The 24,590-nt window shown below is 46.4% G+C and overlaps 1 protein-coding gene and 1 pseudogene across 1 annotated transcript; one reads left to right on the top strand and one right to left on the bottom strand.

Moving 5' to 3' along the window:
- Positions 1 to 2,566: 2,566 nt before the first annotated feature.
- Positions 2,567 to 4,175, bottom strand: LOC134926458 (mitochondrial import receptor subunit TOM5 homolog). The gene is made up of 2 exons (XM_063920994.1): positions 3,957 to 4,175; positions 2,567 to 2,909 (listed from the first exon to the last, which is right to left on the bottom strand). The coding sequence occupies exons 1-2, from the start codon at positions 4,075 to 4,077 to the stop codon at positions 2,875 to 2,877; spliced, it is 156 nt and encodes a 51-aa protein (XP_063777064.1). The 5' UTR covers positions 4,078 to 4,175; the 3' UTR covers positions 2,567 to 2,874.
- Positions 4,176 to 23,828: 19,653 nt separating this feature from the next.
- LOC134950100 (5S ribosomal RNA) lies at positions 23,829 to 23,947 on the top strand (annotated as a pseudogene).
- The last annotated feature ends 643 nt before the right edge of the window (positions 23,948 to 24,590 follow it).

The following is a 24,590-nucleotide window of genomic DNA, read 5'->3' as shown; positions in this document are numbered from 1 at the left end:
CTGAGGAGGATCAACCAGTATAAATGGGAAGAGGGGGATTTTCTGTGTACCGCAGATGTTTGCACTCTCTATACAATAATAGATCTTGAAAAAGGCTTATTGGCTGTTTCATATTTTTTAAACAATAGCACCTTGAATGAAGCTGTCAAAACCTTCATGCTGGACAGCATCAGATTTATTCTGTTAAATAATTATTTCATCTTTGACGGCACATTCTATATACAGAGGGTCGGCACTGCCATGGGCACCAGGTTCGCCCCCAGCTACGCAAATCTGTTCATGGCCTACTGGGAAGATCACCAGATTTGGCATGAAGGCGGGCTGGTGGCGGACCTGGTGTCATGGCAGCGCTATATAGATGATATCTTTTTTGTTTGGAGAGGGGACGAGGATTCATTGAACACTTTTTGTGAGAATCTCAATTGTAACACCATGTCCATTCAACTGACATTTACCATAAGCAGGGTGGAGGTTTCTTTTCTCGATTTGAGCATCTATGTTGATGATGGACAGGTGAATACGAAGACGTATAGGAAAACAACAGATTCCAACAGTTTCATAGAAAGGACCAGCCTGCACCATTCGAACTGGCTGGATGGTATTCCCTTCAGTCAGTTCACAAGAATAAAAAGAAATTGTTCGAATGTACAGGTGTGTGACCAACAGCTTACTGAAATGTCTGAACGCTTTATAGAAAAAGGGTACTCCAGTGAATCCTTGGATAAAGCCAGGCATAAAGTAGATAATATAGAAAGAGATTCTTTACTGAGACCTAGGAATGATGAAAAGCCCACAGATGAGAGGTATACATGGGCTTTTATCAGTCAATTTAGTACTTCGTTTAAAGGTGTTGAACGTGTGATTAAGAAAAATTGGAATATCCTAAAACAGGATTCAGTTTTGGGATCGCTACTCCCTGTGAAACCTGTTTTCATCTACAGGAAGGCACCAGCCCTAAAAAATCAGCTAGTGAGAAGCAGCGTGGAAACCAATCCAAGACAAAGTGTGAGAACTAAGGGTTTCCATCGCTGCGGTGAGTGTCTGATGTGTAGAACTGTCAAATCATCCACTAGAAAAATAATAGAATTTACTGTTCAAGGTCGAACATACCCCATAAGAGAGTTCATTACATGCCACTCAAAGAATGTCATTTACATTCTGGAATGTGCATGCGGGCTCTTTTATGTGGGAAAAACTACTCGATGTGCCAAGACTAGATGGGCAGAGCATATTTATAACATCAGAAAGGGCTTAGAGACCCATACAGTCTCCTCACATTTTAAAAAATTGCATAATTCAAAAGAATGCTTTCTAAAATCATTTTGTGGGATCCAGTTAATTCTCCCTAAATGGAGGACTAGGGACCTGGACAGACGACTGTCGCAGACAGAAATGAGGTGGATTCACCGTTTGGGAACTCTGTCCCCAGGAGGACTAAATGGTGAATTCGAACTAAAATGTTTTTTAACCTAGTCTGATGGCTTTGGTATTCTCTATTTCTGCACTGTGCACCTTCTTTTCTGCATTTATCAATTTTTTCATATGGACATTGGGCTTTTATAAATATATATTTTATTACGTGTTTTTAAACTATTATTCTTGCATTTCTGTATTCTATATGATGGATTTTGCTATTGGGACTCTCAAATGTGGACTCGGCTATCTACAAATTCATTCAGGAAAAGTTTACCTATCTACAACAACCGGAGATGATGAATCTCAGCGGTGGAACGCAAACATCGCGACTTCCGGCTGGCGGTGAACCGCATACGTCACTTCCGCTTCCGTATTAGGATTGTATACACCGGTGGAAGATCACGACGGCGCCGACCAGCGGAAATTGTGTTCAGCTGGGTATCCCTCATTAAGAGGGAATAAATAGTAAGAGTCTGTATGTGTTTGCCATGCTTCTGACGAAGGACGTTATATCGTCCGAAACGCGTTAAGCGTGGCTACTATATTTGAATTTAATCTGCTACCTTGAAGGGTCTACCTGTGGTGACGTGGCTGTGGGCATCCGGGGCTCATATTTCCACCTTTGTACCATCTGACACTCTGGGAATCCCTGACTAAGGATTGCATCTACTGGTGATATGCCAAATGAGATTGTCATGATATGCTGTTTTTATTCCATGTTCCTGTAAGTGCATCTTGTGTAAAATAAATGTTCTGTTTTTAAGACATACTGCACTATGATCCAATTTGTTTAAAGTGTCCCTCAAAACATTCCCTCATATAGAAGGGGAGAGGTGCCACTTGTTTTGCAGACTCAGGATCATATACAGCTGCCTCCTGACGAGCTCATAGAAGGAGGAGAACTTTTTACACATAACAGAGAACTGTGAGGACACCTTCCTCAGTTTATGGTGAATCAGCATATTTATGTTCACCTTTTCACACAGTGGTGTATATAATGATACATGATTTCTAATCAGCGCTATTATTGATGTGCAATTCTTTTTCATCATAGGTAAAGGGTGATAAGAATATCACTTGTTAAATCTGCCCCAAAATGTGCAGCACAGATTTACAACTGTCTTATTATAAATAAAACGACAACCTCATCTTATGTTTTGTATTTTATTTACTAGTGTTTTTCTGCCACAGTAGTTAGGAAAAACATTAAAACCATGACTCCAAATCAAAGTGGATTTTAAAGGTAGCGTTCTAAGAAAACAGAAGTACATACAAAATATGTCAGCAATGACCGTTGAACTGATGGTCACTCATTACAGTCAATATTAATTACTTTTACATTCCAACCAGTGTCCTTACACCATGTGGATACCCATCAGTTTATGTCTCAGTTCATGGTGTAGGAGACAAATCAGTCCACGGCTTAACTATAGGAAACAGCCTCCAAATGTGTTTTCATCATATACTGTCCAGCTTCTTCAAGACAAACGGAGCTATAAAAATAAAGAGACGAATATATTAGAAATAAATCATTCTTACATTGTGTCTACCAATTACAACTGTGTACTTGGGTCAGGTCAGTCCGTCACAATGCCTGCTGACCAGGGTTTCAGGTCATGTCGTCCATGTATTAGTTGCCAGATCATTGCAATAAGCATTTTCTTTAATCAGGATGATTAAACAAGAGGAAAGAAAAGCCCTGATCACCAGCATCCATGGAAGCTGTAGCAGAGTATCTTACTGCCCCTGCATAGTGACAGGTAGTAAGGTACTAGACACGCGTGTGCTGCTTTGTGCACCATGTGGGTGTGGTATGGAAGGTAGATAGTAACTAGGTCGACAGGGTCTCTAGGTCGACATGAGGTTTAATGTTTTTCTGGTGTCGTTTTCTTCGTAGAGTGACCGGGAACCCCAATTAGTGCACCGTGTCCTCTCACACGGCTCGCGGACAAGGTGCCTCGCTCCGCTACCACTTCACTCGGCACAGATTACCGTTCCAATCGTAGTCCACGTGGATCGTTAAATATGAAAAGGTTCAAAAAAAGAAAAAGAAAAATTGTGAAAACCACATGTCGACCTTTTGACATGTCAACCTAGAACATGTCGACCTAGAGACCAGATCCCACACCATGTATACTGTCGGCAAGTACACGTTACGTAGCTGCCAAAAACCTTAGTTTTAATCAGGAAATTGCCCTTGGACAGATCGGCCCATACTGTAAGTGTGATCCCCCAGCTAGAGGTCAGGCTGGGGCCTGTATGCACACACAGCACTCCCTGCACAATAGGCTATGGCTGGAAGGTGCTGCTGACACTACACTGCCACAGCATGTTATATAGCCTGTGCCTCCCAGCTCATAGTAAAAAGGCAGCTATGAACTGTGGGTGCAGGGAGCAGGGGACACTGCCAGGTCTGTGCTGTACACCATGAGGATGCTGGGACTTGTAGTCCCAGCGCTGTAGCTGGGGAAATACTGTCTGGAAACCCCACGACAGAGCATGGACAGGAACATAGTGAGTGGAGGAGAGGGGTTACTCACTGATCCTCAGCACGGCCACATAGAGGAGGAAGTTGCGCACAGAGGTGAGGACATCGCGCCGCATCTTCACACGCATCTCTTCGGGGTCAGCCTTGGGCCCAAGACCTTCCAGGCGGAACATGGCAACAGCGTGGTCTCTCCTCAGCCCAGAACAACAGCAGCAGCAGCACACGCACGTCCTCACTATTGCTCCTCTCTACACACACACACACAGTCTGGTTTTCCAATTTCTCTGACGTCCTAGTGGATGCTGGGAACTCCGTAAGGACCATGGGGAATAGACGGGCTCCGCAGGAGACTGGGCACTCTAAAAGAAAGATTAGGTACTATCTGGTGTGCACTGGCTCCTCCCACTATGACCCTCCTCCATACCTCAGTTAGATTTCTGTGCCCGGCCGAGCTGGATGCACACTAGGGGCTCTCCTGAGCTCCTAGAAAGAAAGTTTATTTTAGGTTTTTTATTTTACAGTGAGATCTGCTGGCAACAGGCTCACTGCATCGAGGGACTAAGGGGAGAAGAAGCGAACCTACCTGCTTGCAGCTAGCTTGGGCTTCTTAGGCTACTGGACACCATTAGCTCCAGAGGGATCGACCGCAGGCCCAGCCTTGGTGTTCGTTCCCGGAGCCGCGCCGCCGTCCCCCTTACAGAGCCAGAAGCAAGAAGAGGTCCGGAAAATCGTCGGCAGAAGACTTCAGTCTTCACCAAGGTAGCGCACAGCACTGCAGCTGTGCGCCATTGCTCCTCATGCACACTTCACACTCCGGTCACTGAGGGTGCAGGGCGCTGGGGGGGGGGCGCCCTGAGGGCAATATATGACACCTTGGCTGGCAAATCTACATCATATATAGTCCTAGAGGCTATATAGATGTAAAATTACCCCTGCCAGTATTCCAGAAAAAGCGGGAGAAAGTCAGTTGAAAAAGGGGCGGGGCTTCTCCCTCAGCACACTGGCGCCATTTTCTCTTCACAGTGCAGCTGGAAGACAGCTCCCCAGGCTCTCCCCTGTAGTTTTCAGGCTCAAAGTTTTAAAAAGAGAGGGGGGGCACAAAATTTAGGCGCAATATTGTATATACAAGCAGCTATTGGGAAAAATTCACTCATTATAGTGTTAATCCAAAAATTATATAGCGCTCTGGTGTGTGCTGGCATACTCTCTCTCTGTCTCCCCAAAGGGCTGTGTGGGGTCCTGTCCTCAGTCAGAGCATTCCCTGTGTGTGTGCGGTGTGTCGGTACGGCTGTGTCGACACGTTTGATGAGGAGGCTTATGTGATGGCAGAGCAGATGCCGATAAATGTGATGTCGCCCCCTGTGGGGCAGACACCAGAGTGGATTGATAGGTGGAAGGTATAAACCGACAGTGTCAACTCCTTACATAAAAGGCTGGATGACGTAACAGCTATGGGACCGCCGGCTTCTCAGCCCGCGCCTGCCCAGGCGTCTCAAAGGCCATCAGGGGCTCAAAAACGCCCGCTCCCTCAGATGGCAGACACAGATGTCGACACAGAGTCTGACTCCAGTGTCGACGAGGTTGAGACATATACACAATCCACTAGAAACATCCGTTACATGATCCCGGCAATAAAAAATGTGTTACACATTTCTGACATTAACCCAAGTACCACTAAAAAAGGGTTTTATGTTTGGGGAGAAAAAGCAGGCAGTGTTTTGTTCCCCCATCAAATGAGTGAATGAAGTGTGAAAAAGCGTGGGTTCCCCCGATAAGAAACTGGTAATTTCTAAAAAGTTACTGATGGCGTACCCTTTCCCGCCAGAGGATAAGTTACGCTGGGAGATATCCCCTAGGGTGGATAAGGCGCTCACACGTTTGTCAAAAAAGGTGGCACTGCCGTCTTAGGATACGGCCACTTTGAAGGTACCTGCTGATAAAAAGCAGGAGGCTATCCTGAAGTCTGTATTTACACACTCAGGTACTAGACTGAGACCTGCAGATAGTGCTGCTGCAGCGTGGTCTGTAACCCTGTCAAACAGGGATACTATTTTGCGAACATAAGACGTCGTCTTATATATGAGGGATGCACAGAGGGATATTTTGCCGGCTGGCATCCAGAATTAATGCAATGTCCATTCTGTCAGGAGGGTATTACAGACCCGACACTGGACAGGTGATGCTGACTTTAAAAGGCACATAGAGCCTTATAAGGGTGAGGAATTGTTTGGGGATGGTCTCTGGGACCTCGTATCCACAGCAACAGCTGGGAAGAAATTTTTTTACCTCAGGTTTCCTCACAGCCTAAGAAAGCACTGTATTATCAGGTACAGTCCTTTCGGCTTCAGAAAAGCAAGCGGGTCAAAGGCGCTTCCTTTTTGCACAGAGACGAGGGAAGAGGGAAAAAGCTGCACCAGTCAGCCAGCTCCCAGAATCAAAATTCTTCCCCCGCATCCTCTGAGTCCACCGCATGACGCGGGGGCTCCACAGGCGTAGCCAGGTACGGTGGGGGGCCGCCTCAAAAATTTCAGCGATCAGTGGGCTCGCTCACAGGTGGATCCCTGGATCCTTCAAGTAGTATCTCAGGGGTACAAGCTGGAATTCGAGGCGTCTCCCCCCCGCCGTTTCCTCAAATCTGCCTTGCCGACAACTCCCTCAGGCAGGGAGGCTGTGCTAGAGGCAATTCACAAGCTGTATTCCCAGCAGGTGATAGTCAAGGTGCCCCTACTTCAACAAGGACGGGGTTACTATTCCACACTGTTTGTGGTACCGAAACCGGACGGTTCGGTGAGACCCATTTGAAATTTGAAATCCTTGAACACATACATAAAAAAATTCAAGTTCAAGATGGAATCGCTCAGGGCGGTTATTGCAAGCCTGGAGGAGGGGGATTACATGGTATCCCTGGACATCAAGGATGCTTACCTACATGTCCCCATTTACCATCCTCACCAGGAGTACCTCAGATTTGTGGTACAGGATTGCCATTACCAATTCCAAACACTGCCGTTTGGACTGTCCACGGCACCGAGGGTCTTTACCAAGGTAATGGCAGAAATGATGATACTCCTTCGAAAAAAGGGAGTTTTAATTATCCCGTACTTGGACGATCTCCTTATAAAGGTGAGGTCCAAGGAGCAGTTGTTGGTCGGAGTAGCACTATCTCGGGAAGTGCTACAACAGCACGGATGGATTCTATACATTCCAAAGTCACAGCTGGTTCCTACCACAAGCCTACTGTTCCTGGGGATGGTTCTGGACACAGAACAGAAAAAAGTGTTTCTCCCGCAGGAGGAAGCCAAGGAGCTGTCATCTCTAGTCAGAGACCTCCTGAAACCAAAACAGGTATCGGTGCATCACTGCACACGAGTCCTGGGAAAAATGGTAGCTTCTTACGAAGCAAAATTCCATTCGGCAGGTTCCATGCAAGAACCTTTCAGTGGGACCTCTTGGACAAGTGGTCGGGATCGCATCTTCAGATGCATCGGCTGATAACCCTGTCTCCAAGGACCAGGGTATCTCTACTGTGGTGGCTGCAGAGTGCTCATCTTCGAGAGGGCCGCAGATTCGGCATACAGGACTGGGTCCTGGTAACCACGGATGCCAGCCTTCGAGGCTGGGGGGCAGTCACACAGGGAAGAAATTTCCAAGGACTTTGGTCAAGTCAGGAGTCGTCCCTACACATAAATATTCTGGAACTGAGGGCCATTTACAATGCCCTAAGTCTGGCAAGGCCTCTGTTTCAAAACCAGCCGGTACTGATCCAATCAGACAACATCACGGCAGTCGCCCATGTAAACCGACAGGGCGGCACAAGAAGCAAGATGGCGATGGCAGAAGCCACAAGGATTCTCCGATGGGCGGAAAATCACGTCTTAGCACTGTCAGCAGTGTTCATTCCGGGAGTGGACAACTGGGAAGCAGACTTCCTCAGCAGACACGACCTACACCCGGGAGAGTGGGGACTTCATCCAGAAGTCTTCCAACTGTTGGTAAACCATTGGGAAAGGCCACAGGTGGACATGATGGCGTCCCGCCTAAACAAAAAACTAGATATTGCGCCAGGTCAAGGGACCCCAGGCAATAGCTGTGGACGCTCTAGTGACACCGTGGGTGTACCAGTCGGTTTATGTATTCCCTCCTCTGCCTCTCATACCAAAGGTACTGAGAATAATAAGAAAACGAGGAGTAAGAACGATACTCGTGGTTCAGGATGGGCCAAGAAGAGCTTGGTACCCAGAACTTCAAGAAATGATATCAGAGGACCCATGGCCTCTACCGCTCAGACAGGATCTGCTACAGCAGGGGCCCTGTCTGTTCCAAGACTTACCGTGGCTGCGTTTGACGGCATGGCGGTTGAATTCCGGATCCTAAAGGAAAAGGGCATTCCGGAAGAAGTCATTCCTACGCTGATAAAAGCCAGGAAAGAAGTAACCGCAAACCATTATCACCGTATTTGGCGAAAATATGTTGCGTGGTGTGAGGCCAGGAAGGCCCCAACAGAGGAATTTCAGCTGGGTCGTTTTCTGCACTTCCTACAGTCAGGGGTGACTATGGGCCTAAAATTGGGTTCCATTAAGGTCCAGATTTCGGCTCTGTCGATTTTCTTCCAGAAAGAACTGGCTTCACTGCCTGGAGTTCAGACATTTGTAAAGGGAGTGCTACATATTCAGCCCCCTTTTGTGCCTCCTGTGGCACCTTGGGATCTCAACGTGGTGTTGAGTTTCTTAAAATCACATTGGTTTGAGCCACTTAAAACTGTGGATTTGAAATATCTCACGTGGAAAGTGGTCATGTTATTGGCCTTGGCTTCGGCCAGGCGGGTGTCAGAATTGGCGGCTTTGTCATGTAAAAGCCCTTATCTGATTTTCCATATGGATAGGGCAGAATTGAGGACTCGTCCCCAGTTTCTCCCTAAGGTGGTATCAGCTTTTCACTTGAACCAACCTATTGTAGTGCCTGCGGCTACTAGGGACTTGGAAGATTCCAAGTTACTGGACGTAGTCAGGGCCTTAAAAATTTATATTTCCAGGACGGCTGGAGTCAGGAACACTGACTCGCTTTTTATCTTGTAGGCACCCAACAAAATAGGTGCTCCTGCTTCTAAGCAGACTATTGCTCGCTGAATTTGTAGCACAATTCAGCTGGAGCATTCTGCGGCTGGATTGCCGTATCCTAAATCAGTAAAAGTCCATTCCACGAGGAAAGTGGGCTCATCTTGGGCGGCTGCCCGAGGGGTCTCGGCTTTACAACTTTGCCGAGCTGCAACTTGGTCAGGGGCAAACACGTTTGCTAAATTCTACAAATTTGATACCCTGGCTGAGGAGGACCTTGAGTTCTCTTATTCGGTGCTGCAGAGTCATCCGCACTCTCCCGCCCGTTTGGGAGCTTTGGTATAATCCCCATGGTCCTTACGGAGTTCCCAGCATCCACTAGGACGTCAGAGAAAATAAGATTTTACTCACCGGTAAATCTATTTCTCGTAGTCCGTAGTGGATGCTGGGCGCCCATCCCAAGTGCGGATTGTCTGCAATACTTGTATGTAGTTATTGCCTAACTAAGGGTTATTGTTGAGCCATCTGTTGAGAGGCTCAGTTAGATTTCATACTGTTAACTGGGTGTAGTATCACGAGTTATACGGTGTGATTGGTGTGGCTGGTATGAGTCTTACCCGGGATTCAAAATCCTTCCTTATTGTGTCAGCTCTTCCGGGCACAGTATCCTAACTGAGGTCTGGAGGAGGGTCATAGTGGGAGGAGCCAGTGCACACCAGATAGTACCTAATCTTTCTTTTAGAGTGCCCAGTCTCCTGCGGAGCCCGTCTATTCCCCATGGTCCTTACGGAGTTCCCAGCATCCACTACGGACTACGAGAAATAGATTTACCGGTGAGTAAAATCTTATTTTCCACACCCCTCCTTTCCCTTTCCGCTCTACACTGTCCAATCCATGTCCTCCACTATTAGCTTATACCCCTTTCACATCGCACAAATAACCCGGTATCGACACGGCATATTGCCGTGTCGACACGGGTCAGTGTGCGATGTGAAAGCACTTTCTGAGAATTAGCGGGTCGCCTGACCCGCTAATTCAACCCGGTATAAAAGAAGGATTATACCCGGGTTGAATACCGGGTCAGGTGCAGTGTGAATGGGAGCCGCGTCGATGCGACACGGTTCCCATTCACAGCATAGGGAGAGGCGGCGCAGGAGATGAGCTCATCTCCCAGCGCCGCCTCCACCCCCGCCCCTGCTGCTGCTGCGCCCCCCCGCTGCTATGGCAACCGACCCGGTATATTGCCGGGTCGAAAAGCCAGCAGAGGGGAGCAAATGCCGGATCCCACCCGGTAAGTAGAGATGAGCGCCTGAAATTTTTCGGGTTTTGTGTTTTGGTTTTAGGTTCGGTTCCGCGGCCGTGTTTTGGGTTCGAACGCGTTTTGGCAAAACCTCACCGAATTTTTTTTGTCGGATTCGGGTGTGTTTTGGATTCGGGTGTTTTTTTCAAAAAACACTAAAAAACAGCTTAAATCATAGAATTTGGGGGTCATTTTGATCCCAAAGTATTATTAACCTCAAAAACCATAATTTACACTCATTTTCAGTCTATTCTGAATACCTCACACCTCACAATATTATTTTTAGTCCTAAAATTTGCACCGAGGTCGCTGTGTGAGTAAGATAAGCGACCCTAGTGGCCGACACAAACACCGGGCCCATCTAGGAGTGGCACTGCAGTGTCACGCAGGATGTCCCTTCCAAAAAACCCTCCCCAAACAGCACATGACGCAAAGAAAAAAAGAGGCGCAATGAGGTAGCTGTGTGAGTAAGATTAGCGACCCTAGTGGCCGACACAAACACCGGGCCCATCTAGGAGTGGCACTGCAGTGTCACGCAGGATGGCCCTTCCAAAAAACCCTCCCCAAACAGCACATGACGCAAAGAAAAAAAGAGGCGCAATGAGGTAGCTGTGTGAGTAAGATTAGCGACCCTAGTGGCCGACACAAACACCGGGCCCATCTAGGAGTGGCACTGCAGTGTCACGCAGGATGTCCCTTCCAAAAAACCCTCCCCAAACAGCACATGACGCAAAGAAAAAAAGAGGCGCAATGAGGTAGCTGTGTGAGTAAGATTAGCGACCCTAGTGGCCGACACAAACACCGGGCCCATCTAGGAGTGGCACTGCAGTGTCACGCAGGATGTCCCTTCCAAAAAACCCTCCCCAAACAGCACATGACGCAAAGAAAAAAAGAGGCGCAATGAGGTAGCTGACTGTGTGAGTAAGATTAGCGACCCTAGTGGCCGACACAAACACCGGGCCCATCTAGGAGTGGCACTGCAGTGTCACGCAGGATGTCCCTTCCAAAAAACCCTCCCCAATCAGCACATGATGCAAAGAAAAAGAAAAGAAAAAAGAGGTGCAAGATGGAATTGTCCTTGGGCCCTCCCACCCACCCTTATGTTGTATAAACAAAACAGGACATGCACACTTTAACCAACCCATCATTTCAGTGACAGGGTCTGCCACACGACTGTGACTGATATGACGGGTTGGTTTGGACCCCCCCCAAAAAAGAAGCAATTAATCTCTCCTTGCACAAACTGGCTCTACAGAGGCAAGATGTCCACCTCATCTTCACCCTCCGATATATCACCGTGTACATCCCCCTCCTCACAGATTATCAATTCGTCCCCACTGGAATCCACCATCTCAGCTCCCTGTGTACTTTGTGGAGGCAATTGCTGCTGGTCAATGTCTCCGCGGAGGAATTGATTATAATTCATTTTAATGAACATCATCTTCTCCACATTTTCTGGATGTAACCTCGTACGCCGATTGCTGACAAGGTGAGCGGCGGCACTAAACACTCTTTCGGAGTACACACTTGTGGGAGGGCAACTTAGGTAGAATAAAGCCAGTTTGTGCAAGGGCCTCCAAATTGCCTCTTTTTCCTGCCAGTATAAGTACGGACTGTGTGACGTGCCTACTTGGATGCGGTCACTCATATAATCCTCCACCATTCTATCAATGTTGAGAGAATCATATGCAGTGACAGTAGACGACATGTCCGTAATCGTTGTCAGGTCCTTCAGTCCGGACCAGATGTCAGCATCAGCAGTCGCTCCAGACTGCCCTGCATCACCGCCAGCGGGTGGGCTCGGAATTCTGAGCCTTTTCCTCGCACCCCCAGTTGCGGGAGAATGTGAAGGAGGAGATGTTGACAGGTCGCGTTCCGCTTGACTTGACAATTTTGTCACCAGCAGGTCTTTCAACCCCAGCAGACCTGTGTCTGCCGGAAAGAGAGATCCAAGGTAGGCTTTAAATCTAGGATCGAGCACGGTGGCCAAAATGTAGTGCTCTGATTTCAACAGATTGACCACCCGTGAATCCTTGTTAAGCGAATTAAGGGCTGCATCCACAAGTCCCACATGCCTAGCGGAATCGCTCCCTTTTAGCTCCTTCTTCAATGCCTCCAGCTTCTTCTGCAAAAGCCTGATGAGGGGAATGACCTGACTCAGGCTGGCAGTGTCTGAACTGACTTCACGTGTGGCAAGTTCAAAGGGCATCAGAACCTTGCACAACGTTGAAATCATTCTCCACTGCACTTGAGACAGGTGCATTCCACCTACTATATCGTGCTCAATTGTATAGGCTTGAATGGCCTTTTGCTGCTCCTCCAACCTCTGAAGCATATAGAGGGTTGAATTCCACCTCGTTACCACTTCTTGCTTCAGATGATGGCAGGGCAGGTTCAGTAGTTTTTGGTGGTGCTCCAGTCTTCTGTACGTGGTGCCTGTACGCCGAAAGTGTCCCGCAATTTTTCTGGCCACCGACAGCATCTCTTGCACGCCCCTGTCGTTTTTTAAAAAATTCTGCACCACCAAATTCAAGGTATGTGCAAAACATGGGACGTGCTGGAATTTGCCCATATTTAATGCACACACAATATTGCTGGCGTTGTCCGATGCCACAAATCCACAGGAGAGTCCAATTGGGGTAAGCCATTCCGCGATGATCTTCCTCAGTTGCCGTAAGAGGTTTTCAGCTGTGTGCGTATTCTGGAAAGCGGTGATACAAAGCGTAGCCTGCCTAGGAAAGAGTTGGCGTTTGCGAGATGCTGCTACTGGTGCTGCCGCTGCTGTTCTTGCGGCGGGAGTCCATACATCTACCCAGTGGGCTGTCACAGTCATATAGTCCTGACCCTGCCCTGCTCCACTTGTCCACATGTCCGTGGTTAAGTGGACATTGGGTACAACTGCATTTTTTAGGACACTGGTGAGTCTTTTTCTGACGTCCGTGTACATTCTCGGTATCGCCTGCCTAGAGAAGTGGAACCTAGATGGTATTTGGTAACGGGGGCACACTGCCTCAATAAATTGTCTAGTTCCCTGTGAACTAACGGCGGATACCGGACGCACGTCTAACACCAACATAGTTGTCAAGGACTCAGTTATCCGCTTTGCAGTAGGATGACTGCTGTGATATTTCATCTTCCTCGCAAAGGACTGTTGAACAGTCAATTGCTTACTGGAAGTAGTACAAGTGGGCTTACGACTTCCCCTCTGGGATGACCATCGACTCCCAGCGGCAACAACAGCAGCGCCAGCAGCAGTAGGCGTTACACGCAAGGATGCATCGGAGGAATCCCAGGCAGGAGAGGACTCGTCAGAATTGCCAGTGACATGGCCTGCAGGACTATTGGCATTCCTGGGGAAGGAGGAAATTGACACTGAGGGAGTTGGTGGGGTGGTTTGCGTGAGCTTGGTTACAAGAGGAAGGGATTTACTGGTCAGTGGACTGCTTCTGCTGTCACCCAAAGTTTTTGAACTTGTCACTGACTTATTATGAATGCGCTGCAGGTGACGTATAAGGGAGGATGTTCCGAGGTGGTTAACGTCCTTACCCCTACTTATTACAGCTTGCCAAAGGGAACACACGGCTTGACACCTGTTGTCCGCATTTCTGGTGAAATACCTCCACACCGAAGAGCTGATTTTTTTGGTATTTTCACCTGGCATGTCAACGGCCATATTCCTCCCACGGACAACAGGTGTCTCCCCGGGTGCCTGACTTAAACAAACCACCTCACCATCAGAATCCTCCTGGTCAATTTCCTCCCCAGCGCCAGCAACACCCATATCCTCCTCATCCTGGTGTACTTCAACACTGACATCTTCAATCTGACTATCAGGAACTGGACTGCGGGTGCTCCTTCCAGCACTTGCAGGGGGCGTGCAAATGGTGGAAGGCGCATGCTCTTCACGTCCAGTGTTGGGAAGGTCAGGCATCGCAACCGACACAATTGGACTCTCCTTGTGGATTTGGGATTTCGAAGAATGCACAGTTCTTTGCTGTGCTGCTTTTGCCAGCTTGAGTCTTTTCATTTTTCTAGCGAGAGGCTGAGTGCTTCCATCCTCATGTGAAGCTGAACCACTAGCCATGAACATAGGCCAGGGCCTCAGCCGTTCCTTGCCACTCCGTGTGGTAAATGGCATATTGGCAAGTTTACGCTTCTCCTCCGACAATTTTATTTTAGGTTTTGGAGTCCTTTTTTTACTGATATTTGGTGTTTTGGATTTGACATGCTCTGTACTATGACATTGGGCATCGGCCTTGGCAGACGACGTTGCTGGCATTTCATCGTCTCGGCCATGACTAGTGGCAGCAGCTTCAGCACGAGGTGGAAGTGGATCTTGATCTTTCCCTAATTTTGGAACCTCAACATTTTTGTTCTCCATATTTTAATAGGCACAACTAAAAGGCACCTCAGGTAAACAATGGAGATGGATGGATTGGATACTAGTATACAATTATGGACGGGCTGCCGAGTGCCGACACAGAGGTAGCCACAGCCGTGAACTACCGCACTGTACTGTGTCTGCTGCTAATATATAGACTGGTTGATAAAGAGATAGTATACTCGTAACTAGTATGTATGTATAAAGAAAGAAAAAAAAACCACGGTTAGGTGGTATATACAATTATGGACGGGCTGCCGAGTGCCGACACAGAGGTAGCCACAGCTGTGAACTACCGCACTGTACTGTGTCTGCTGCTAATATATAGACTGGTTGATAAAGAGATAGTATACTCGTAACTAGTATGTATGTATAAAGAAAGAAAAAAAAACCACGGTTAGGTGGTATATACAATTATGGACGGGCTGCCGAGTGCCGACACAGAGGTAGCCACAGCCGTGAACTACCGCACTGTACTGTGTCTGCTGCTAATATAGACTGGTTGATAAAGAGATAGTATACTCGTAACTAGTATGTATGTATAAAGAAAGAAAAAAAAACCACGGTTAGGTGGTATATACAATTATGGACGGGCTGCCGAGTGCCGACACAGAGGTAGCCACAGCCGTGAACTACCGCACTGTACTGTGTCTGCTGCTAATATATAGACTGGTTGATAAAGAGATAGTATACTCGTAACTAGTATGTATGTATAAAGAAAGAAAAAAAAACCACGGTTAGGTGGTATATACAATTATGGACGGGCTGCCGAGTGCCGACACAGAGGTAGCCACAGCCGTGAACTACCGCACTGTACTGTGTCTGCTGCTAATATATAGACTGGTTGATAAATAGATAGTATACTCGTAACTAGTATGTATGTATAAAGAAAGAAAAAAAAACCACGGTTAGGTGGTATATACAATTATGGACGGGCTGCCGAGTGCCGACACAGAGGTAGCCACAGCCGTGAACTACCGCACTGTACTGTGTCTGCTGCTAATATATAGACTGGTTGATAAAGAGATAGTATACTCGTAACTAGTATGTATGTATAAAGAAAGAAAAAAAAACCACGGTTAGGTGGTATATACAATTATGGACGGGCTGCCGAGTGCCGACACAGAGGTAGCCACAGCCGTGAACTACCGCACTATACTGTGTCTGCTGCTAATATAGACTGGTTGATAAAGAGATAGTATACTCGTAACTAGTATGTATGTATAAAGAAAGAAAAAAAAACCACGGTTAGGTGGTATATACAATTATGGACGGGCTGCCGAGTGCCGACACAGAGGTAGCCACAGCCGTGAACTACCGCACTGTACTGTGTCTGCTGCTAATATATAGACTGGTTGATAAAGAGATAGTATACTCGTAACTAGTATGTATGTATAAAGAAAGAAAAAAAACCCACGGTTAGGTGGTATATACAATTATGGACGGGCTGCCGAGTGCCGACACAGAGGTAGCCACAGCCGTGAACTACCGCACTGTACTGTGTCTGCTGCTAATATATAGACTGGTTGATAAAGAGATAGTATACTCGTAACTAGTATGTATGTATAAAGAAAGGAAAAAAAACCACGGTTAGGTGGTATATACAATTATGGACGGGCTGCCGAGTGCCGACACAGAGGTAGCCACAGCCGTGAACTACCGCACTGTACTGTGTCTGCTGCTAATATATAGACTGGTTGATAAAGAGATAGTATACTCGTAACTAGTATGTATGTATAAAGAAAGAAAAAAAAACCACGGTTAGGTGGTATATACAATTATGGACGGGCTGCCGAGTGCCGACACAGAGGTAGCCACAGCCGTGAACTACCGCACTGTACTGTGTCTGCTGCTAATATAGACTGGTTGATAAAGAGATAGTATACTACTAATATTATATATACTGGTGGTCAGGTCACTGGTCACTAGTCACACTGGCAGTGGCACTCCTGCAGCAAAAGTGTGCACTGTTTAATTTTAATATAATATTATGTACTCCTGGCTCCTGCTATAACCTATAACTGGCACTGCAGTAGTGCTCCCCAGTCTCCCCCACAATTATAAGCTGTGTGAGCTGAGCAGTCAGACAGATATATAATATATATAGATGATGCAGCACACTGGCCTGAGCCTGAGCAGTGCACACAGATATGGTATGTGACTGACTGAGTCACTGTGTGTATCGCTTTTTTCAGGCAGAGAACGGATATATTAAATAAACTGCACTGTGTGTCTGGTGGTCACTCACTATATAATATATTATGTACTCCTGGCTCCTGCTATAACCTATAACTGGCACTGCAGTAGTGCTCCCCAGTCTCCCCCACAATTATAAGCTGTGTGAGCTGAGCAGTCAGACAGATATATATAATATTATATATAGATAATAGATGATGCAGCACACTGGCCTGAGCCTGAGCAGTGCACACAGATATGGTATGTGACTGAGTCACTGTGTGCTGTGTATCGCTTTTTTCAGGCAGAGAACGGATTATAAATAAAACTGGTGGTCACTGGTCACTATCAGCAAAACTCTGCACTGTACTGAGTACTCCTAATGCTCCCCAAAATTAGTAAATCAAGTGTCTCTCTAATCTATTCTAAACGGAGAGGACGCCAGCCACGTCCTCTCCCTATCAATCTCAATGCACGTGTGAAAATGGCGGCGACGCGCGGCTCCTTATATAGAATCCGAGTCTCGCGATAGAATCCGAGCCTCGCGAGAATCCGACAGCGTCATGATGACGTTCGGGCGCGCTCGGGTTAACCGAGCAAGGCGGGAAGATCCGAGTCGCTCGGACCCGTGAAAAAAAACATGAAGTTCTGGCGGGTTCGGATTCAGAGAAACCGAACCCGCTCATCTCTACCGGTAAGGACACGTTTCTTTTACCGGGTGGGATCCGGCATTAGCGATGTGAAAGCGGTATTAGGCAGAGACTCTCTCTCACTTCCTGATTGCATTAACTCTTTCAGGCCCTGAAGCCCAGTCTGGTGCAGTGGTTAGAGCTCCATAGTAATGCTGGACAAAGCAATGTATTGTAAGACTAGGAATTGTCTATATTACATAAAATTATATATTATATATTGCGATCCGGAGTCTGGACCGTTGCCAGACCCGAATTTAGGCTGGTGTGTCACCCTGCCAGGATGCAGGACAGAATGGCGGCTTGGGGGTAATAACGGACGCTAGCAGCATAGCATTTTGTGCTTGTGTATATTTCTTCCTCTTTGTTGTGCTTCTGAAGCTGTTAGTGACAAGTCACATGTATTAAAGAAGCAACAATAAAATAATCTTCTGTAGTTTAGGGAGCCTAGGGGCAACAGAAGGTGCAGCACCATGGAGTAGATGCTACGGCATGAAAGGGGTTAAGTGATGGATTGCTGATATTACTTATGCTGGGCATACACACTACAGTTATCTGGGCGATCCACCCAATATCAGCAGATCGCCCAGATAATTGCAGTGTGTATGCGGGCAACCGATCCGAAAATATTGATCAGTTGATCAATATTTGTAAGTGTCTGGTTGGCCGCATCGAGCAGTGTATGCCCTGCCGCGGCCGACTGACAGACATTTCCCCTGCTCCTTCACATGGGAAGCAACAGGGAAATGTGTCCTCCCCAGGGGCAGAGTGCAGATATAGGGTTCCATAACTTTGAGATCTCACAATGTATGTCCCAGCAGTACGGATGGTGTAATGGTTAGCATTACTGCCTCACAGCACTGAGGTCATGGGTTCGATTCCCACCATAACCCTAATTGTGTGGAGTTTGTATATTCTCATCGTACTTGTGTGGGTTTTCTCCAGGTACTCTGGTTTCCTCCCACAATCCAAAAATATACTGGTAGATTAATTGGCTCCCAACAAAACTAACCCTAGCATGAATGTGTGTGCACATGTGGTAGGGAATATAGAGTGTAAGCTCCACTGGGGCAGGGACTGATGTAATAGGCCAAATATTCTCTGTAAAGCGCTATGGAATATGTGTGCGCTATATAAATAACTGGTAATAAATAAATATCTGCACTTTCCGAGGCTGTGAGATAAAATGCCTGTCAGTCTGACTGGCATTTTATTGGTACATGTATGCCCGGCATTACTGTATGATGTCTATGGACCGCAATCAGGTTCAGTGTCAGATTCTGCTAAAAAGCAGAAACCGCTACTGCTGACGATCGCATGCTGGGGGCGCCCAGCATAGGGCAAGGCCGCCCAGTATGCAATCACAATTCAATTGCGATAACATCGCAGACCAGGCAAACTAAGGAAGCACCCCTGCATATGCAGTCAGGCTGTATGTGATATCACATAGTCACCCCGAAAATGGTCCGGATACGCCTGCGTTGTCCGGACCATTTTCCCAAAATGCTGCATTAATGCTGCGTCAATGACCCCCCACTCCCCCGACGGCCCCTGGACTGTCAATCACAGTGCGATCGCATCCTTCCGGGATGTGATCACACTATGAAGGTTCACAAACGTGTGCTGCGGCCACTGCACATGCGCAGTAGTCTGAAAATTAGCAATTTTTGGACTTCTGGAATCCAACCTGAATAAGGCCCTACGTGTTGTCAGATAAAGTGGTCTATTTATAGAGCAGAGGAAATCCCTGTTTTGCTAGTGCTTTCATGGTGCAGGTTTCCATGGAGAATTTTCTGACACCCCCAATGTACACCCGCCCCCCCCCCGTTGCTCCGTGCCGCATCTTTAGTATGGTGAGTGCAATTCATGAAAGGACGGTAAGGTCAGTTTTCTGCTTCTCCTGTGTGTTCAGATTCGCCATCTCAGGATGGCATAATCCGAACATCAGTGTGGTGACGGCAGGGAAGTTTAATACTTCTCTGCTATCTGCCCGGCACTTTCTCCTGCCCCTTGATATCCCGGTAGCCCCTGCAGCCTCCCCTGACCTCAGCTGCCGGCGCATCCACAGAAGGAGCTGCCTTCACCTCCACGCTTCGTAGAGAACTGCAGCTGAAGAAATGATCGCCAGGAGCCCTGGATACCGGATTGTATCGCCAGAAAGGTAAGTGTACATGAACTGGTACCTAACTAAGCTATATATTACATCGAACTGAGGCGATATATAGTGAAAAGTAACAATTCAGTTTTCACTCTCTTTATGAATAGACCCAAAAATGTCTGTCAGACTGACATAATTTCAATTTGACAGCCTGAAACCTGCAGATATTGTGGCTATACACTGAGATATTTCACAGTGTATGGCCACACGGGATCCGGTCTGAAGATCGACACTGCCTAGGTCGACAATGTTTAGGTCGACCACTATAGGTTGACAGTCACCAGGTCAACAGGGTCTGAAGGTGAAAAACTAATGTCGACCTTTTGACCTGTCGACCTAGCACATGTCGACCTATAGCCCCTGTCGACCTTCAGACCTTGTCGACCTATAGTGGTCGACCTAAACATTGTCAACCTACACTGTCGATTTGATGATCCATACTCAAGCGCACTGGTAAGGAAGGGGGGAAGGATGGGGGGGAGAACAGGTACTAGTCCCAAATGTATTAAGCCTTAAAGAGTGATAAAGTGAAGACAGATAAAGGGGCAGATGTATTAACCTGGAGAAGTCATAAGGAAGTGATAAACCAGTGATAAGTGCAAGGTGATAAACTCACCAGCCAATCAGCTTCAATATGTAAATTAACAGTTAGAAGCTGATTGTATGGTGCATTTATCACCTTGCACTTATAACAGGTTTATCACTTCCTTATGCCTTCTCCAGGTTAATACATCTGCCCCAAAGAGTGATAAATGACCAGCCAGTCAGCTTCCTAACTGTCATTTTTCAAACACAGCCTGTTACATGGCAGTTAGGAAGCTGATTGGCTGGTCATTTATCACTCTTTATCCATCTCCACTTAATAATTGTTTAAGGATTAATACATTTGGGCTCTAATTACTTGGGTCCTGGCTTGTTGGAGTGGCCAGTATGGGTCTGGATCAGCCGCTTAGACGGACAAACGCTGCCGCTTCACAATTCTGCACATAGAATTTTTCTTTTCCTGTGGGGGCATGGTCATGCCTTCCAAATTTGCCCATGCCTCCATCAGTACCCGTTCCCAGCGAGTGTCTCAACCGCTCTGACAATATCTGCATTCCTAGGAGGAATGCAGATATAGCATTGTATTAAATGGAACCTCGAAGATTATATGGAGAGACATGTGTACTCCTCATAACCCATGGTTAATTGCATTATATACAGATGTGCAGTGCCGTAACTAGACATTTTAGCGCTGTATGCAAGAAACAGCATGAGCGCCCCTCCCCCCCACCCATATTTAAAATCGTGTCAGTGTGCAACCAAAATATAGGGTCATGGCTTCATGGGGAAGGCACGTGATCACAAAATAATACCAATTCCTATTACGCTGCACAGTAGTCTCCATTATTCGAATTACGTTACAGAGTAGTGCCACTTATACACATTACATCAGTTAAAGCCCCTGTTACACATTATGCAAGACAGAGCATCCTTGTACACATTGCGGCAGGTAGAGCCCCCTTTTACGTATTACGCCAGACAAAGCCCCCTATTACGCATTACGCCAGACAGAGCCCCCTTTTTACGGCTACTCTTCTGGATAAATAGGCACCCAAATACATTTTAAAATATACCAAAATAATATTTTAGGTTACCTTTATCTTATTCTGTATGAACTGACTGGGGGCCGCTGTGCTCTGCCTGCAATTCATTATGGCTCCTCGTCTTTTTGATGTGCAGAAAATGGAGCTGGTGACACAGGAGGAGGACGCTGGGACAGGAGGAGGGGTGCTGGGTATTATAAGAGATCCAGTGACAAGAGGAGGTAGGAGATAGGGGACAAGAGTTGTAGGCTGGTACAAGAGAAGGAGCAGGGGTGCTGGCAGTGGCGTATCTATAATGGGTGCAGTGTGTATGGTGCACATGGGCCCCTGAGTCCAGGGGGTTCCCACACCTCACACACTGCACCCATTTCTCCTATACTTACCTTTCCGGAGTCCATCGCTGACCGTGTGTGGGCCCCCTCCTCTCCCGTAGCCGTTGCGCCGCTGCTAGCGCACTGACCACTAGAGACTCTGGCACAGTGCCAGAGTCTACAGCGCATGTGCTGGACTCCAGAAAAATGCCATGGCAGCCATTTTTCGTAGTCCTGCGCATGCGCTGTAGACTCTGGCACTGTGCCAGAGTCTAGAGCGTTAGCAGCAGCGTGACTGCTATGGAAGAGGGGGAGGCCCACACACGGAGTATGCACACGGGTCCCTCCTATCTAGAGACGCCCCTGGGTGCTGGGTATTAAAGGTGGAGGGGAGGCAGGAGCCAGGGGCCAGGAGGAGTAGGCTGGCACTAGCACTCGTAGGAGGGGAAGTTTGAATATCTAAAAAACCCTGGAACCTCCCTGAATGGACTGATATCCCCGTAATACATAGTAGAAATGGGGTGGGGCACTATCATTAGCTTTGCCCCTCCCGTATACCCCCGATTTGCACCATTATGTTGCGGCGCAGCATACGGCTATGAGCTGCCCAGCCCCGTGAGTAATCTGGTTTTAACCTGTTCCTGAATGAATATATATATGCAAAAGAAAAAGTGGATAAGGTGATTTTAAGCGACCAATGGTGTCTTAAAACTTAGAGGAGATTAAGATTAAAAATGATAAAAATTTAATAGAATATAATTAGCACCAATACAAAAGTAAATAAAACAGAAGCCCTATATAAAGAACCAATAAAATGAGTAAGAAATCTCTGGAACTACATATAAATATATAAGTTAGTGTAAATTGATAGTACAAACTAATATAGGACAGGAGGATAAATGTCCTAACAATAAAAAATTGGAAATAAGATCAGCATAAAAAATGTATAAATAAGGTTCTTAGCTTTTGAGAAGGTATGTATCATAACACCCAACGCGTTTCGTCCTATCTGGACTTCATCAAGGGGTGATATATAGACGACATTTTACTTGTGTGGGATGGTGACGGTGCAAGTTTTAAGGTATTTTTTATATATTTATCTAATAATTCTATGTACCTTCAATTTACTGCAAAGGAAAGCACAGAGAAGATAGAATTTCTTGATCTGGTCTTGACACACATGGGCAATGAAGTGATTACTAAGAATTATATCAAGGAAGTGGATATGAACAGTTATGTACATTAATCGAAGCAATCACAGTCAACAATGGAAGAACAACATTCCCTTTTCACAGTTCAACAGAATTGCTCGGAACTGTAAGAACATTGAGGATCGGGATCAGCAACTGCAGATATACACTGAAAGATTCAAGGAAAAAGGCTATCCGAACCATTTCTTGGAAGAACCAAACCTGAAGGCCAAGAAATTGGAGAGGAAACAACTTCTGAAATATAAATCCAAGGAGAAAGGTGATGACACAGTGAGGTTTGTCACCACGTATAGTAGACATGAGAACATTATTAAGAAAACACTGAAAAAACACTGGAACATCCTCCTAATGGATCCTATTTTGAAAGATTATCTCCCGAAGGATCCATTAGTGGTGTTTAGGAAGTCGCAAAATCTCAAAGATCTGGTGGCACCGAGCATGCTAAGAAACCCGGAAGTACGATCATGCATGCCCAAATGCGTTGGATGTTATAAATGCGGCCGCTGTAATGTATGTCGGTACGTACACCCTAATAGGAAAACCTTCAAGAAAACCAACAGGTCCAAAGACTATAAGATTAAGCAGTTCATCAACTGTAATACGGTGTCAGTGATCTACATGCTGGAGTGCTCGTGTGGGATGAAATACATAGGGAAAACGAAAAGACCTTTGAAAATCCGCATTCAGGAACATGTGAGAAATATTAAAAACAAAGTACTAACACATGCAGTACCGAAACATTTCCATGCCTGCCATAACTCGGATCCTGACGAATTAACATTCAAGGGCATTGAGCTAGTCTCACTGGGCGAGAGAGGTGGTGATCTCTCTAACCTTTTATCGAAAAGGGAAATGTATTGGATTTTCGAACTGAACACCCTGCACCCTGATGGTTTCAACGAGGGCTACGAAATAGCCCCCTTTCTGTGACGTAAGCTGATTACACTTTCTTCTGCTTACTAGGGCAACCTGTCTCTTCTCTGTTGTCATTTCTACTAGGGCCACCTCCCCAACCACGTCATTTCATTTTATTATGATTACCTCTAAAAACCACGCCAATACTACAGCCATACCGCACTGGAGATGCCCAACTCCGTTCGATCTTGGAAGCCAAGCAGTGCTGGGCCCAGCTAGTACATAGATGGGGAACCATCATGGAAGACTGGGTGCTGTAACTTTTTGAGCGAGGGATATGAGGATATTCTAATAATAATACTTACTCTTTCTCTCTTTCCCACTGGAACTCTGGTGTTTCTAAGAGGTGAAAATATGCTTAATACACATGTAATTCCGTTAGCACTTGAAATAATACGTCTGATGCTGTAATATCAAATAACACTACCTCCGTGCGTGAATGACTATATTCATACTTACCCTTATTTTCATGTGTAATTGTATGCATGTAAGGTGTAATACTGTAAGGAATCAGCGCAATAGGCCTCTTAACTAATCTTTTACATCATTAAAATCCTCCACTATTAGACCTAATCCTGTCCCTAATGCTGTGATTTTTACTACCACATAGACATCTAATGCCATAGGCTGTTTAAATATTTTTATGCCTGGGACAAGTGATACAAATAGAATTTAATAGAAATATGAGATATGTGTCTAAGTAATATTCCTAAATCACATTATTCTCTCTTTATTCTCGGTTGTGAGCATATTCCCATCAAGAATTGTCACATCAAAGATAGCCGCCGGGACCACCTAATTATACAAATAGATGTCTGTGAGAACGTACTCCAAGAACATGGCCGCCGCTATTTTCTAGACGTTTTGAGCCTCTGATATCTGATGGGAGAGCAGGCGCATGCGCAG

This window comes from Pseudophryne corroboree, chromosome 1, assembly GCF_028390025.1.
Source record: "Pseudophryne corroboree isolate aPseCor3 chromosome 1, aPseCor3.hap2, whole genome shotgun sequence".
Taxonomy (NCBI): domain Eukaryota; kingdom Metazoa; phylum Chordata; class Amphibia; order Anura; family Myobatrachidae; genus Pseudophryne; species Pseudophryne corroboree.
Note: the sequence above shows the minus strand (reverse complement) of the source record. Positions and strands in the feature narration are given on the sequence as shown.

Bases quoted from the DNA above. Each gene is read 5' to 3' on its own strand.
- LOC134926458 (XM_063920994.1), bottom strand. From the start codon at position 4,077: ATGTTCCGCCTGGAAGGTCTTGGGCCCAAGGCTGACCCCGAAGAGATG. The intron at 2,910-3,956 runs GTGAGTAACCCC...TTATTTTTATAG, and splicing joins TGTGGCCGTGCTGAGGATCA to CTCCGTTTGTCTTGAAGAAG.